The sequence below is a fragment of the Bufo bufo genome, chromosome 2, assembly GCF_905171765.1.
Source record: "Bufo bufo chromosome 2, aBufBuf1.1, whole genome shotgun sequence".
In the NCBI taxonomy this organism is placed as follows: Eukaryota; Metazoa; Chordata; class Amphibia; order Anura; family Bufonidae; genus Bufo; species Bufo bufo.
The window spans coordinates 741548863-741567042 of record NC_053390.1 but is presented as its reverse complement, the minus strand read 5'-3'; the positions used below and the strand labels follow the sequence as shown (position 1 = coordinate 741567042).

The window sequence follows — 18180 nt, the reverse complement described above, 5'->3', positions numbered from 1 at the left end:
TATATACCTGAACCTTTCTTTCTACATCTGCTGGGGAACCGTTGGGAAGCTCCCGTGAACATTAGATCGCTGTCAAATTTTGGGTGCCTTCTGCCACCAATAGAGGGCCAAACTGTATATAGCTATGTACAGAACTTATTGTGCCGCATGTAAATCAGACCCCTAGTCGCAAAAATCTGAAAATACACTCAATGACAAAAAATAACGCACCCAGGTTGAAATGTAAGATTGCTGCAAAACTCGGCACGCAGTTGAGTCTCAGGCACATATGTAAATGATTACAGGAGTGGTCTGATTAGACACTGGTGTTGCCACAAGAGGGTGAAAAAGTGCTTCCCTATAAAATAGATTTTAGAATTTCAGAGGCTACTTTTGGGTAGTGTATCTCTTGATGAGAGATCATTGACTGCTAGACATGCCTCTACGACACACTCAAAGATTTTGCCTAGTTGACAGACTTTGAGAGGGCGCATTATTGGACTGAGAGAAGCAGGATGGTCATTCTGATGAATTGCCGCCACTCTAGGCCGTTCTGACCTAGCTGTTAGAAGGTATTGGGAGCAGTGGTTATGTAAGGGCACGCACACACAACACAGACAGACCACCGGTAGAGAGGATTGTTCTGTAACAAGCACGACCAGCTCCAACATTTTTGGTACAGTTGGCACCTTCATTACACACCACCTGTCTCTGCCCGGACCATTTCCAGGTGCTTAGCGGAAGGAAATTTGAGGTCATGGTGCCCATTACGTCTTCTGCTATTGACAGCCAGATTGACAGCCAGCCACCATCGCTTTCGTTTGAAGTGGTCTTATGAATGAGAAACCTGGACTGCTACGGACTATAACCATATCATCTTTAGTGACCAATCCAAGTTCTGTTTGGGATCCAATGACAGTTGGGCTAGAGCAGGGATGCCCAACCTACGGCCCTCCAGCTGTTGCAAAACTACAACTTCCAGCATATCCAGACAACCTACAGCTATCAGCCTACAGCAGGGCATGGTGGGAGTTGTAGTTTTACAACAGCTGGAGGGCCGCAGGTTGAGCATCCCTGGGCTAGAATGATACAAGGGACACCAACAGCTCAGCGATATGTGCAGGACATCTTGTGGCCACATGTTTTGCTTCTCATGGCAGGGCTTCCAAATGGCATTTTCCAGCAGGGTAATGCATGTCCATGAACAACAAGGCTCTCACAGAAATGTCTCTAATCCAAATCTTATGAAATACACAAGAAAGAGGCTCCAAATCAATTCTGCTGCTGAAGTCATTGGAGCTACAAGGGGACGGCCACACAATCAGTTTTTCAATGCAGTTTTGAAGTCAAAATCACGAGTGGATCATAAAAGGAGAGAAGGTATAAAGGACTGACATCACCCCCTCTTTTTTTTTATTCATTTTTTGAATTCACTCCTGGTTTTGTCTTCCATAACTCCATCAAGTAACCTGGACATGGGGCCACACTCTAACAGTACATACCAGTATCATTCAGGCAGCAGCTGGTGTTACTTGGTTATTGGAACCAACTAGTTTTGAGATGGCTCAAAGAAAATATAAGGCAGGTTTCATGTCTGCACCAGTGAGGAGAAGCGTGCATTTGTGCTTTGCAATTGCTGTTGCGTATTTACTGTATGTTATGTTAACGACATCATTTCTATGCCATATGATCTTCTCATTGATACAAGTAGAGAAGTGTCTGCAAGACGTGGTGAGCATAGTCGCAAAGGATAAGAATCAGGATTACAAAACACAGCAGAGGCGTATGGTGGGAGGTGTAAATGGCCTTTAAAACAGGGGAATTTTCCCAGGAAGAAAAACATTGTTATTTAGCATTGCAATGTACAGTTCCGTTCTGCTGTATTACATATCTAAGTCTAGCAACTAACGGCAAGAAAGACGACCGCAGGTGTTATGAAGATGCTTACATAAACAGCTCAGATCAGACAGCAGGAGACAGAAAGTAGAGGGGATTGCCCGCTGTAAATAGCAGTTACTTAAAATACTCTTCTTATCAGAATTTCTCAGATTTTCCTATTTCTTTGTAAGAAGGCGTAATCCAATATTTAGTCCGGGAAAACGTAGACTTGCGAATTTTGTAATGTTTTTTTTCTCGCTAGGCTGTTTTATGACAGTCTGTGTCTGGTACTCCATAGGTAGACTTTCAGGTGGGTGTTTTATGATTTAAGAAGTTTGGTGACTAGAGACAGATTAGCATGATAAAAGTGAGACCTTTGGACCTACTGCAACCTTAAAGGATCATCCCGGATTGAAAACAGAAATATTGATATAATGTATGAGAAAATTTCTGTTTTATGCCATTTCCTAAAACATTCATCATTGTCCTATACCAAATCCATAAAATCCAAAGAAGTTATCAGTGGGGTCTGGTAAAATAAAACAAAGAGCACTATAATCCAAAATGATTTAAAATTGCAAAAGAAATAAAAGCAACATAACATAGAAGATAGGTGGTGAAGTACTGACGAAAGGAGGGTGGAGATTTGTTTGTCTATGGCAGGTATTTGTCTTACTATTTTTTATTACTATGCAGATCAGGTGGATAAAATGTTGGTCACAATGTAAATTCACTATAGCTGGTTTATAGATGCTGATTCTAAATGAAACTCATATCTGTCACAGCGGCAAAAACAAGAAGTAACTCTCAGCAGCCTCTTATATCAATCTGATTGTGCTTACTCAGCAATTGTCTCGAATGGGAATGTACCTCGAGGTCACCAGCGGCTGAGAACATAGATTTATACCCAATTCACTAGTGATGAAAGCTCTTAATGTGCAGTCATGTACCCAGGAAGATTGTCCCTATAGGCTTTGTGGACAGTCTACTCTGCCAGTCTTATGTCTGTCAATCTTAACTATCCAGAACGGTGCCATCTGTCAAACTTGCTGAGTTGTGTGCTCCTCTGAACATCGCCCTTTTCATTATTGGCATGGAAGCATCCATTTCTATTCTAGACCAAGGTCTGCAAAAACTCCAACTTGAACCATTAGTTTACATAAAAGAGTCACTGATTCACAAATATTTCTGTACAATTTAGAGGAACTTAGAACAATAGAGAACTGTGATGAAGTTTTGATTGTGGGGGAAGATGTTTCCTACGCACAGCAGGAATCTGAGCAAGGATTAGGCTTCAGGGCATTTTTAGCTTTGTTATGGGATGTAATTGTGTTGCATGATGATACCACATGTCATCGGGGGCTATATAGCGAAAGCATTGCATGACACCTGTCACTAAACAGTATGAGACAATGTGACTGCAGTTTTGCAGATGAGACAAACCAAAGTAGTGACAGGTTCTTAAGTCTCTGCAGTTGCAGAATTTATTCAACTGTCCCGTAACTCTGAATGCGACTAGCAGAAATATATGTGCCTATGGGGAAAATGACCCCATTCAGATGTATTTAACACATTTCTAGTTGCAGAAATTTCTGCTAGAAATCTACCAGGTGTGAGTAGACCTTTACAGGGAAGGCACAATTTACATCTAGGCAAAACATTTTGTAAGCATCTTAAATATTATATTACTAATCTTTTTTAGTAGACATGGCTGATGTAGCATCAAAAAAGGACATCCTATTCTACGTTACGGGGGATACTATATCTTCTTTTGGAGAGCACCTAAACGTTATGAGGAATCTTATAGGCCAGGCAGTGCTCTTCTGGAGTTCTGGGAAGAGGGTATACAAATGAGCTCTTAGTAAGCTTTGCCTCTAATGCCACCAGTTGTAAGTTAAGTATCCTATAAGTAAATGTACGACCTTTTAAACAGGCCTGGAGACACTACTTGGATAAATAACTAAGCCAGCATCTCATCTGCAGATGGCTGTTTCAGGCTTATTGCACCTCATCAGAGCAGAGGATAGAGTACTGGCCTAACTGAGTGAGAGGCCTAGGTCAGGATTCAATAGAAAATTTTCCTTTCCCCCTAGATTACTAATGTTTGTTAGGTAGCCAATACATGTTTCATTGAAGGATTCTTAGCTGTCTTTTTCGGTAGACCATCTAAATGCCTTATTATGGTACTTTAAATTAGTAAAGGGGTGTTCCTGCGCCTGCTCTTTCAAACCACTTGTCTCTCAGCCAGGGCAGACCAGGCATGTCAAGGAAAATGAGAAATTGTCAATGACTTTCTGCAGAACCCGACTTAATATGTTTCTCATCTGGAACTTTTGAAACAAAGAGTGGTTGTCCTAACATGACAAATATTTATGTTAGGCTAAGTCAGTGCTTCTCAAATAGTGGGGCGCGCCTTCCAGGGGGGGGCGCCAGGCTCCATAAAGGGGGGCTCGTTCAGGGCCAGCCTTTGGGGTGTGCGAATTTCTTCTGTATAATGCCGGCAGGCCGGGCGGCCGGCGAGTCCCTCAGTGATGTCACGTGCCTGCGCCGCCTGCCCGCCTGCCGGCATTATACAGAAGAAATTCGGATATATGGTACTATTAGGAGTGAGGGGGGCATGTTTAATAACTTTAAATGGCGGCGGCGGGCACACGGAATCTGTGGATGGCACAGTTAACGGGTGGGGGTCTGTGGATGGCACTGTTATGGGCTGGGGGGGGCACTGTGGATGGCACTGTTATGGGGTGGGGGGTCTGTGGATGGCACATATATAACAGTGCCAGCCACAGATCCCCCTGTAACAGTGCCAGCCACAGATCCCCACCATAAGTGTCCGTCATCCACAGATCCCTCCATAAGTGTCCGTCATCCACAGATCCCCCCATAAGTGTCCGTCATCCACAGATCCCCCCATAAGTGTCCGTCATCCACAGATCCCCACCATAAGTGTCCGTCATCCACAGATCCCTCCATAAGTGTCCGTCATCCACAGATCCCCCCATAAGTGTCCGTCATCCACAGATCCCCCCATAAGTGTCCGTCATCCACAGATCCCCCCATAAGTTTCCGTCATCCACAGATCCCCCCATAAGTGTCCGTCATCCACAGATCCCCCCATAAGTGTCCGTCATCCAGAGATCCCCCCATAAGTGTCCGTCATCCACAGATCCCCCCATAAGTGTCCGTCATCCACAGATCCCCCCATAAGTGTCCGTCATCCACAGATCCCCCCATAAGTGTCCGTCATCCACAGATCCCCCCATAAGTGTCCGTCATCCACAGATCCCCCCATAAGTGTCCGTCATCCACAGATCCCCCCATAAGTGTCTGTCATCCACAGATCCCCCCATAAGTGTCCGTCATCCACAGATCCCCCCATAAGTGTGTGTCCGATCCACATTTCTTTCTTTTTTTATTCTCTTATACGTTAATAAGGATACAGTGTTATGCAGAGGTGTACTTATAACAATTTTATAGACAAATGATACTATTTACAGTCGCGCGGGGGGCGCGAAATGTTTTCTTCTTCCTAGGGGGGGCATGACAGAAATTAATTGAGAAGCACTGGGCTAAGTTCATATAGGCAGAAAAATTTCATTTTTCTGTTCCGACAGAATGTCAGAATCGCCAGACACCACAGTCACCGTTGACTATAATAGGGTCCGTTTGGTTTCTGGCCTAGACTAAATTCCGCCACAGTGGTGTTTTGCTCTTTTTTTGCTAGAAACTACGATTGAGGCTCTTGCCAGAATCTCCGCTGCGGACCTGAACCTAGCTTTACTATTCATCGCCTGTGCAGTTAACATCAAGGGAGAAAAATTAAATCAGCCTTGACAATCCAACCCGACAGAACTCCTTTCCCCAAGACGAGACGCCTGAGGGTGTCTGATACTACCCTTACACTGTAGATTGACGTCAGGTCTCGACAATGTAAAGTCCATAGGCTGCCTTCCATGTGGAACCATTGACGTATATCAAGATAGCTAGTTTTACAGTAGTTCTCTGGTCCTGACAGGAAAATAATGGGCAATAATCAAGCGCATGAAGAAAACAAACAGGCTGAGCACTGAAGGCGAGGTTTATTATCTGATAATGCTGATGAGCAGCACAATTATCCAAAAACTTCCCTGCCCATAATTACTACAGAGTAACTCATTATTCTTTATGGCAGGGCTGTGGCTGAGTCCGACATGCCTTTCTGCTGATGTTCAGCTGCTGTCCATGAACATCAGCAGAGGTCCAAACCTTATTTTTCTCCCTGTGACTTGTGAGGCAGCTATTATTATGTGAGCTGCTTGAATATTCAGAAGGCCTCAGTAAGACAGGAGTTCCAAGTTGTTCTCTGGCACAAGCTAAGGAGGTATGGTGGCAGGATGGATGGGTGCAGCTTTTTCCCTTGATGTTGACAGCACTAGGAGCAACGGGGGTGTGGTGTTACACCTAGAGGCTCAGTTCTGTCTGCGCCTGCTGCGTCCTCTCCACTTTGATTGACAGGCAGTGAAAATGTAATCACACCTGGCCCTGTCAATCGAAGTGTAAAGGGGGTGGCAGTTGCAAAGATCGATGAGCCTCTAGGTGTAACGACAACGCCCCCCGTTGCTCTTAGAGGCTCATTTGCATATATTAGAACTTCATCTTTCTCAGCAATGTGGACACATATGAACATGGGACCAACACAGATGCCTTCAGCCACCAAGTGCACATGTAGCAGGTCAGCCAGTTTTATAGGTACAAAACTGCTGACAGATGCCATTTCATTTGTCCTGTGCTGGTTAGAGATGCATCACAATTACTCATTGTGGTGAATTTTGGCCCACCCATGCACCAGAGCTGAGATCTACTCCAGCCAAGAGCTGTAGTAAATTTCCAGTATAATATGTGCACCACCAGTTTTCTGGTGCACAGGTTGTTAAATAAGTCTGGCTGGGGACAACAGTATCAGAAAGCTAAAAGAAACAGGCACTTGTGACATAATTTGTGACTTTTCTACGCCAGAAAACTGGCATAGAGGCATAATAATTCTCCCCGTAGTCTTCCAGCATTTAAAGCTGTGTGAGATAAACCTCTTGGGTTTAGCTAGTAGAGGGAGCAGCTCTACCCCCTAATCTACCATAAAAAAAACTTTTAGGTTGTTGCCCATTTTATAATCTCTTGGATTATTATAAACTCATCAGTGGGGGGTCCGCAGGATTCCTCATCCATGGAATGCCTGATTCATGTGGCCCTTTCATTGTTTTACTGACATAGAGGCTGAAAGCTATTGCAACAACCATAGCCCATGCACACAATATAGGCTACTATAAACGGCATGTATTCTGCGGATGGCGCCTAGAGGGTAGTGTCATGGAATCTCAGTACTGTGCAGTTTTACAAATGGGGTAAGGCTTCTTTCGCATACACCTTCCAGCAGGCTGTTCCGGCATAGAGTGCCGGGAATTGGCCAGACAAAAACCGCAGCGCACAGCGCTATCTATCCGGCCGTTTCTCTGCCTATTTGCCGGGTTGCGACCAGATCTCTGCCAGACCCCATTAAAGTTAATAGGGGCCGGCGAGCATTCCGGTTGCATCTGGCAATGCCGGATCTGAAGAACCCCATCAGTCTGTTCTCTACCGGAGCAGCCTGCCAGAATGCTGTGACACAAATGTGCAACTAGCCTAATTCCTATATAAACATACTGTATTAAAGAATTGCACACAGTAATTCAATTTCCTGATGTAATAAAGTGAAGCTCTCGCTTGGAGCAATTGAATCTAACTTCTGGTCAGCTATTCTCCATATTGCAAACTTTAATGGAAGTTTTACATTTTTATGTCTTTAATTTAGTCATGCTACATAGCGGCCACTTTTTACCGAGTTCCAAATTCAGCCTTAAACCCTCCAGCACCCGTGGTGCCTGCAGTGCTTTTCTAATGATTTACAGGCCTCTTCTGTTCTGAGGTGGTTAAAGCCCAGTATGTCTACAACACATCATAGGAAGTGCTCTGGAAAGGTCAGCGCTGGGATTGTGTTGGTTTATACCCCCCTCTTCCTTTTTCATTGTTGATCTCCAAGGTCTGTATGCTAAACCAGACAATCCCACCGCCCCCCACACATCAACATCTGGCAATCCCCAGCAGAAGTGCTCGCCTTGTAAGGTGGAGGAAGAGAGTCAATTACATGAAATGAAGGAGATTTCGGATATCCTATGCAGAGATGTCTGATGGAAAACACAGATGTGTTATTGGATTTTATGAACATGTCTGTAGCTGTTCATGTTCACGGGGACTGGGTCTCCCTTTATGTGAATGGGCGACGACAGCCCATAGGATTAGACCATAATATATCCTGTTTCTGAGTAGAGTTTGCACTGTGTTTTTCTCCATTACTTCAGGAAAACATATGGACATAAGTCATTCTGCTCAGAGAATTTCATTTCTCTTTAGAAAACATATGGGATATGATGCAGTTCCTGGTTCATATGTGAAATACATGGGAACCAAACAATATCACCAAGGGTTAAAATGCTTTAAAATAGGCCAAGACTTCTGCCCCTACTTTTACCAGGCATTTCAAACAGACAATGGAATATCCAACGGGCCAATGGGCGTCTTGTATGTCTTGAATTGCCTAATTCCACATAGTCTTCTATTGGATGTGTAGCGCCAACGTTGAGCTGTACACAGAATGCAACCACATATATCAGTCCCTGTTCCCAATTCCTATTTCACTAACACAGGGAAAATTTCGTAGGACCTGTGGAAGGACAATGGGGAGAAGTATGCTGTACTTGGTCGAATTTGAGTTTTGGACCCCACTGTCCTATTGAATTGTACATGGCATGTGATCAGATGAGTCCACATTAATATATGATATGACATGCCATACCTGTGCCACCATCATGTGAGCTGTGTTTCCTAGCTTCTGCCCATTGTAAACTGTCCGGCGGCTTCCAGTAACAGCTAATTTGCAGGGGTGCCAGGTGTCAGACCCCCACTGATCTGATTTGGATGACCTATCCTGGGATAGGTCAATGGTTAGCACTAGTACCTTGAAGCACTGGGGTCCTAGGTGTGAATCTGACCAAGGACAACATCGGCATGGAGCATGTGTTTGCGCTGGTTTCCCACTGTACTCCGGTTTATTCTAAACACACTGATAGGGTACTTAAGGTGGCCATATACATAGAATTAAAGTTGGCCACAATAGCTGATTTCGACCATTCCGGCTGACTGTCGTTTGAAAAACTAGCCTTGTCTGCCGAAAATGCGATTCGACGTACTGGAAAACGTCAGCTGTTTATCGGGTGAAACTGCATGTTGATGGCATGGTTGGCTGAATTCAACCAAACAGTTGCCATTGTGCTCAAGCACCAGGGAGTCTGTTTTTATAAAAAAATTGATTCCCTGGTCAGGCAGTTTAGTTGGTGGGATCCTTCGTACGAACGATCCCATGGATGACTGATCAGCCGCAATGTGGCTGATCATTATCTCAAATGTATGGCCAGCTTTAAGAGCAGCAAGCAATGATAATGTGTGTAAGGTGCTGTGAAATATGTCAGCGCTATATAAGTGGGTAAAATAATAATAATCGGTCATCAGTAGCTAAGTACCGGAAAACCCCTTTAACCATTGACAGCAGAGAGTAAGTGACATTTTGATTATTTTATTGCAGTTGCTACCAACCAAGATTCCTTCTTGCATGACTAAAAAAAGCCCTGCAAGACTTAAAAGGCACATTTTCTGCAACTAAGATTAAAACATAACAACCATATTCATCCGTCTATGAAAGGGCACCCAGAGATCCATGAATGAAAACAGGCGGTGATGTCTTCTGACCTTTCACCATCTCCGTTATCAACAGTGGCAACAACAGCTTGCGGAAAAAATCCAAGCCCTGCCATACCTCACAGAGGGAAGTAGACTGTGTAAAAAGATTTATGGAGGCGAGCAACAAGTAGAACCCCAACCCTCCCAATGCAGGGACATGGGCCACCGAATGCCAGGAATGCAACAGCTGAGGAGACGGCTATGCAGATCTGTTTAAAGGTCACCAGGTTTACACAGGAAAATCATGATCATTGCCCTTTTAACAGCTTTTCTCTTTATTTTATCTCCCAGCTTGAGTACTATCTTTGTTTGGTCCTGTTTGTCTTAAAGGGACTCTGTCACCACTTTCTAACCCCCCCTTTTCAAAGTATTGTTATCTGCATGGCGCCCCTGTGATTATAAATGTGTTGTTAGAAGTTAAATTCGCCGTCTCCTTTTGATAAAAAGAGCTTTTATCTAACCTGTCAATCTTCTTGATAAGGTGCCCAGGGCGTTTCTTTTCGTCTCAATCTGCCGCCCGCCGCCGCCACCGTTGGTGCCCAGCTCCTCCCCTCATGCTTTCAGCGCCGCCTGAATGTAATCAAATACGCCTCCGGCTCTCTCTCAGTGCCCCCTCCTCCTTTTCAAAGATCCCGCGCGTGCGCACAGGGCTGTGCCTGATGCGCCCGTGCGGACATTTACAATCAGCCTCATTGAGCGAAGTGCGCATGCGCGCACTTCGCTCAACCTCCTCATCAGACGAGCACTGCAGCCGGCTGGCTGCAGTGCTCGTCTGATGAGGAGGTTGAGCGAAGTGCGCGCATGCGCACTTCGCTCAATGAGGCTGATTGTAAATGTCCGCACGGGCGCATCAGGCACAGCCCTGTGCGCACGCGCGGGATCTTTGAAAAGGAGGAGGGGGCACTGAGAGAGAGCCGGAGGCGTATTTGATTACATTCAGGCGGCGCTGAAAGCATGAGGGGAGGAGCTGGGCACCAACGGTGGCGGCGGCGGGCGGCAGATTGAGACGAAAAGAAACGCCCTGGGCACCTTATCAAGAAGATTGACAGGTTAGATAAAAGCTCTTTTTATCAAAAGGAGACGGCGAATTTAACTTCTAACAACACATTTATAATCACAGGGGCGCCATGCAGATAACAATACTTTGAAAAGGGGGGGTTAGAAAGTGGTGACAGAGTCCCTTTAAAGAGCTTATAAAATAAGAATTCTTGGGCATTACTCAGCAGAAAGACACATTTTTCAATGTTTGGCAGTGTACACATGGGCCCTGTTAGGGGTGGCTTCTGCCCAGGGAGTGGTGTTGAGACTGCACTACATAAAGGGAGTAATATCTACTAATATGAGACTATATAATGCCATGAATACGACGGCCATGGTTCTTATCATACAATATGGCTTTGGTTTTGCCATCACATGACCTCTATTGGTCCACAACTGTGTCGTGGTGCTCTACTGCAACTTTCTCATGGCTTATTGGGTTGCTCAGTTTTTGTGATCCACTACAAACCTACAAGGAGCCCTGCTACATTCTACAGCTATAAGCTTCTTGCGCAACGTGAAACCATTGGTATCGTAGTTGTTACAAGGTCACCAAACCATTCTCTATCATTGTTTGGGTTTCAAACGTTCACTCTACCTATGGTAGAAAGTTATTGCACAACGTGCCCTCATTTATTAAAGCAGTGAAAAAACCTTTATGAATGAAATGATTTGTGTTTTCTAAATTTTTAGATCTAGATGTGCAGCTGCCTTTTATGGCACATCAAAAGACGCCACCTACTGGCCGGTCATAGACAGGACAATATTAGGCTCTGAAGTCCTGTCCTTTATCATAAAAATACATTTCATTTTGACTGCACTGGTAACACAGAGACAATTCAGAGGAATGTTATTCGCTTTTCTAGTTTCTAGTAGATTTTTCAGAATGGAGTCTTCGTGAAGAGTAGAAGTGTCCATTGGCTACATAGCAAATCTTCTCTCTTGGATGAACTCTGTGGGCAAGTTTATCTTAATCCGTAATGAGGAAATGGACAGTAAATCCTATTTTATGTATCGTAGGAGGAAATGGTATTTATATTTTCAAATGCTGAAAAGATCTGAGACAATTCTGTGTGCAAAAAGACACAAAATGGAAAGAGACAGAGGAGCACCAGTGCTAAAGTGCCTACTTGTAGGTGACATACAGTATGGTGTCCAAAACACAGTGCCATACATAGGCCAAATAACACATCCCCACAGTTCTCTGCAGATAAAATGCTACACAGCATACACTGCGTAAAAAAATGATAATTACCTGTAGTGATCAAATAATACCGAAATACAATGACCAGATAAGGGTAATTTCACACTAGCGTTAAAGTTTTCCGGTATTGAGCATCAGTTTTGTCCTAATGCATTCTGAATGGAAAGCAGTCCATTCAGTATGCATCAGGATGTCTTCCGTTTCCGTCCCTTTTACGGTATTTGGCCGGAGAAAATACCGCAGCATGCTGCGGTATTTTCTCCGGCCAAAATTCCGGAACACTTGCCGGATTGCCGGCATTCATTTCCATTGAAATGTATTAATGCCAGATCCGGTGCCAAGTGTTCATGAAATTGCCGCATTGACGGATCCGGTTTACCGGTCTGCGTATGCGCAGATCTTTATAAACGTGAAAAAAATAATATCGGATACGTTTTTCCGGATGACACCAGAGAGATGGATCTGGTATTTCAATGCATTTGTCGATTTCCGGATCCGGCAGGCAGTTCCGGCAACGGAACTGCCTGCCGGATTCTTCTAATGCTAGTGTGAAAGTACCCTTAAATCTTGATACATAAAGAAGCAGATTTACTAAGTCCTGTAGACAGGCTGTCTAGACCTGCACCACATTTATCACAGGGGCTCAGGCTGGATGATAATCGTGTTACAGGGATAGACACATTTCTCTGACTATACTCAAACTATTGGTTGGCCTACTAAGAGACAGAATGCTATGCCAGAATTTTGGCGCAATTTTGGCACTAAATGGTGCATTGCAAGTCCCACCCCTTTCCCATGATGTCACGTCCTTCCTGCTAAGCCCCACCCATTTTTTTAAAGCAAGCCAGGAAAATTGCAAAAGACCTAATTACGCCAATTTGTGCCACATTCTAGATAGATTCTAGGCACTGACACATTAGTAAATCTGGACCAAAGTATTCTAATTACAGTTCTGTCTAAATAATGCTATAATTGGTGTACTGTAGTAGTAATACTATACGGGCTGTATGGTCATGGCGGATCTCTGGAGGCTTTAATCACGTCTAAGAAAAAAAGTCTAAATACTGATCGTGAAAATAGCGGTCAGCCACCCTTCACCCTTCATTTGAGATGACATATCTAGCTTGGGATTATGCCATCTTTACCCACCTGGCTGAACATGTCTACAGGACTTCAAAGCAGTAGATTGCTGATAATTCTACGCACTGAAGTGAGCACTCATATGAAAGACTATTAATACCTCTTATGTCAATTAACGGGAACCCAATCTTCTTAAGTCTAGAAAAATCTTTAAAACTGACAATGTCTGTAACTATGACATTTCCTGGCACACAGGCAAAGACTATTTCAAAAGATAAAACAATTTATCAAGCAAACCGCTATAACATGGAGTTTCCACTGGTTTCCCTTCATCAGTTCAATGGTAACCCATCACAGAAAAAAAATCCCTACTCAGAAAAGCCCTTTAAACATTGTATGGTTGAACAACACATGGCCTTCTGTTTTGTTGTTGGGGCCGCTACTTTTTTTTCCAGATTTTTGACTGTCGAGCAGGCTCGTAGAGGGGGCAACCTTTCTACTGGCAATTGTTTTCTCCCTCAATGAGGCTGGTTGTATTGCAGAAGCTCAGTGTATCATCAGGACATTGCAATGACGTATTTTTTTTATTTGTTCTTTGATTACAGACAAGAATTCACAAGGGGCATTGATGCAATAATGCTGATGTTTGACCCAGTTCCTATCAAGCAAGAGGCCATTGAGCCCATGTCAATGGTAAGTGGACAATTGTTATGTCACGGGTAGCTGCTTATTGGGGATTTCTGTTCACAAATTCTGTCCAGAAATTTTGAAAATCATGCCAACTTTATGCACGTGTACGGGATTAATCTTGGGAATCACAATGTGATCCCTCAATGCCTAAATATATTAAGAGCATTTTTTCTATTATATGTGTATGCTGTTTCCATTATATATATATATATATATATATATATATAATTATTTATTTTTTTGCTTCTAGAACTTAATATAAACCCACTGACCTCTGTAAATGTTCTGTTATGGGGCCACGAGTTATGTCATTGTTGATTTTGGATTGTATATGCATGGCCCTCTCCGTATTACCTGGACAGACTATTTTCCACTGCAGTCTACAATATATATAAATATATAATCACCATGTGTGAGGCTGTTTTTAAATTACACAACTCACAAGAGTAGCATGATGTATGTGTTTCTTCATCTCCCTGGATGGTTATAACAGGCACACACACTGGTGCACCAGAAGCAGACTTTCTACATAGCTAAGTGGCAGCGCGTGAATAAATCTGCTGTTAATTCTCTCGCTTCCCTCCCGTGCCTCCTTCCAGAGCTGGCAGACCCTTCTCTCACATTTCTGTCTAGCTTTTTGGATGAAAACGAGGAATTAGTCAAGAGTTAGAGGAGGCTTTGCTCCCAACACACAAAGCACCTCGTGAACTGTTCTCACTGCCCTCTGTGTAGACATGAGAGTTTCACAAAGCGGATGTAATTGTCCCCAAGGCAGGATGTGGATACTTAGACAGCAATAATTGTTTTTGCAGGAGATGAATAAAAAAATGGTTATTCCCAGAAGAACCTTAATTGTATGTTTTCGGTGTTTTCTTGTTCCTTTGATTTCACGATGGTCTTGCCTATTATGTACTTTGCTCAATGGACACTTTGTCATATTCCAGCTTTATGTGTGGATTTATTTAAGGATTCTTCTACTAGTGTCCAGGACATGTATGTACATAGAACTACCATGCCACTTAAAGAAAAAACCCTAGGAAGGACCACAAGATGGAAGGATACAATGTGTGGAACTAGGACAAAGATTTTAAACTTCTGTAAAGGAGTTCTTCACCACTTTGTGCTTCATTATTTGGCTCTCAAAAGCCATACCATATGTAGGCTTTACTTCACTATGGGAGAAAGATTCATTTTGTGATCTTTGCCCTCTGTCTAAATATCCTGGATATGGTAGTGCCTTACCCAACACAGGCCCTGCTGGTCCCCCTCAGTACACCCCTAGCCTAGAAGGTCACATTGCTTCAGCATGCCAATATATTTTTCTACAATTATATAGCTCCAACTGCACCACCATGCAGAGATCGTCATAACTCACCTATTCTCACTGGGGTGCATTAACCTATTAGTATAATTTTAGGGAGAACATACAAACTCCATGCTGATGTTGCCCTTGGTTGGTGTCAGACCCAAGACTTCCATACTGCAGGCAACAGTGCTAATCACTGAGCCAGCATGCAGGCAATTACTTTTGTGATCTGGCAATTATTACTAGGTTCACATCTGCCGAAGAGGTTCCAGGAAGAGCCTCCTTCACAGATTAAAGCCAAAAAAGGACCAAAAACACTGCATGCAGTGTCAATTTTTTTTTTACAAAATGCTGCCATTCATTTTGGAAACCTATTGGATCCCATTATAGCGAATGGAATCCATCAGGCATCAGCAGTATGTGCTTGATCCAACAAATCTGACCACAAGAGGTGCACCTAGCCTAAGACCTAAGAAGGCATTACATGGTCTATATGATGACCTAATCAAATAATCAGATGCACAATGAAATGAAATAAGGATATGGATGGCGTGAACCTGATGAAGAGCAAATGTCTTCTCCACCACTGCCATTTATGAGAAATCTGCTGCCCTCATTATTTTCCAACATTTCACCCTTGTTTGAAACCAAAGTAGAATACATTGCATAATGCTGACACTTCGTAAATGTGCCAGTTCATTACAGTTGAGTTTTCAGCCACATTGTGGCTGATCTTAAACTCATGTATGGTTTTGCCGTTGCCAAAAGTGTCTACAGTCTAGTCTAGTTTTAGCGGCTGTAAAGCTGTGACTTGATGTGTGACTTGCATCAGTGTGTGTTGTAATTCAGCTGACATTGTGAAAGCAGAAAGAACTGGCGTGTGTTGTAACTCTGGACAGTCTGCCTCTGCTGTGTTTAATGTGTAGCATGAAATGAAAAATAGACTGTAATACCACTCTGTAAACTGCATTTGTCTTGGAAGCCACGCCGAGTTTTCCACATGTGATAATTCCATTATTCCGAGTAAGTGTAACCTGTGAGTCGAGGGGACTGGAGCCAGCTGCATGTCACTTTGCTTCTGTGCAGGAGAAAAACACTCTCAAAAGAACATTTGGTTTATATCTGAAGACAGACGAGCTTATAAAATTAGATCATTTCTATATATCGGCTCCTGGAAAATGTTTGGAAAAGAAGTTGAGTTGTCCTGAAAATAATAGCTGTTCCACATGAGACAATCCTTGAAAATGAATTTGAGGCAGACTTGTCAAATGTTAGAGGCTTTCTGATGCTGAGAAGTCAAGATTTCAACCCTTCACATGTACATTTCTCTGACTACCGTATAGCACGTGTGATCCAACAAGACGTATCAGCTATTGTGTTTGAGACTACCAAAATGTTGGCTTAAAGTGAACGCCTACACTGAGTGTGGGCCAAGGTCTGGAGATGATGCTACGGTGTTAGACTCATTCTCTATTAGTAGCTAGTGTTACATTTTTCTTACATTGGTCTCTAAAGACAACTGTGGCTGCATTTATCTGGGATTCATATATACAAGACGCTATGTAACTTTTTTCCAGCGTCAATGTGTATGACATATAAATATATATGGTTCTTAGGTTTCCACATTGCTGGGGGAGTATTGTGTTATGTTCTGTAAAAACCATATTCTCTAGAAGCTCCTACACGCTGTATATCTATATAGTAAATTAAAGGAGTTGGTTTTCCGAGAGTTTTATACCAATGACTAATCCTAATAATAAGTCATCAGTATGTGATTGGTGGGGTTCCAATTCCCAGCACCATATGTCTATCAAAGGGTTTCTCAACTCCAATCCTCGGGATCCACCTACCAGTCATGTTTTCAGGATTTCCTTAGTATTGAGCAGGTGATATAATTAGTGTCCATGCATCAGGACTTACCACAGGTATTTATTCTGTGGGATATTCTCAAATCCTGACCAGTAGGTGGGTCCCGAGGACTGGAGTTGAGAAACCCTGGTCTATCAGCTGTTTGAAGTTTGCAGCACTGCGGCCTCTTTCTAGGCCATTGATGTCACATGTCCGTGTCAACAGGTTTGACCATGCTAAACTTTAGACAACACTAGGTAGGGGCTGTGGAGAGCAGTAAAAATAAACCTTTGTGAAGTTTTTAACATCAGGAGTAGTGTGAATATGAAGTTTTATTCTGCCAGAATCTGCTCCTGAAAGTGCCCAGGATGGAAAGATTCACTATCAAGTGCTCCGTGCATTGAGTTCCTTCACAAGCCCGCCCCACTGCTCTGAGTGACAGCTGCGACATCCAACCAGGAGACCACTACAACCGTCACTTCACAGTGAAGCTCCACCACCAGTTCACTTAAGGAGCAGACTTTGGCAGAATGGAAGTTCATATCCACATTACTGCTAATAGTAAAAGCTTTACAAAAGGTATATTTGTACTGCTGTCTCCGGTCCCTACCTAGCACATTAATATACCCATTAACAGTAGGTGATTTATTCATGCCATATATGTCACGGGCGTCTCTAAAGTCATTAAATGATGTACATTCATAGTATCGGCACAAATGTTATTAGTTTGAAAGCTTATTTTTGCACCAAACTCATTTATTACACCTTTTAACGTCTTGGGTTTAAACCAACCAGGGGCAAGGTCTGCATGGAGTTTGCATATTTTCTCCATCTTTGCATGGGAATCCTTTGGGTACTTAAGTTTCCGGACACTGCAAAAACATACTGATAGGTTTCTTAGCTTCTTAGGAAATTGCCCTTAATGTGTATGTGTGTGTTTGATATTGGCAAATTAGACTGTAAGCTCCATTGTGGACATGGATGCATCATAAGCAGGATATGTTGATGCTATAAATGTAGTGTAATAGCTACAACAAGCACAAAGGAGTCCATATGTCTGGTGGACACGTTATAACCATCTCTTACTCTTCTAAATCACCAGTTTTTACAGTTAAGCAAAAAAAAAAAACAGAATGTCTCATTTTCTGTAGGGACACAGATAAGTTACAGCTTTGATGTCCCCCTGTAAAGCCGCATGAAGTCAGGATGCTGAAGGTGTGTGGAACCAGGGTGGGGATTGACCTGGAAATCACATGCTTCCCCTTCTGCTAATGACATTATTATCCAGACATGCTCTCAACAGCTACAACATATATGAGAGCGATCATAAGATTATCTGTGTCTGAAAGTA

The 18180-nt window shown here is 43.1% G+C and overlaps 1 protein-coding gene across 1 annotated transcript in view; it reads left to right on the top strand.

The window, feature by feature from the left end:
* Positions 1 to 18180, top strand: part of KLF3 (Kruppel like factor 3) — a 62193-nt gene that overhangs the window by 25581 nt on the left and 18432 nt on the right. Inside the window, exon 2 of the mRNA XM_040418989.1 lies at positions 13591 to 13678. Within this exon, the coding sequence (XP_040274923.1) occupies positions 13622 to 13678 (57 nt within the window). The 5' untranslated portion in view covers positions 13591 to 13621. The remainder of the gene's footprint in view (positions 1 to 13590; positions 13679 to 18180) is intronic.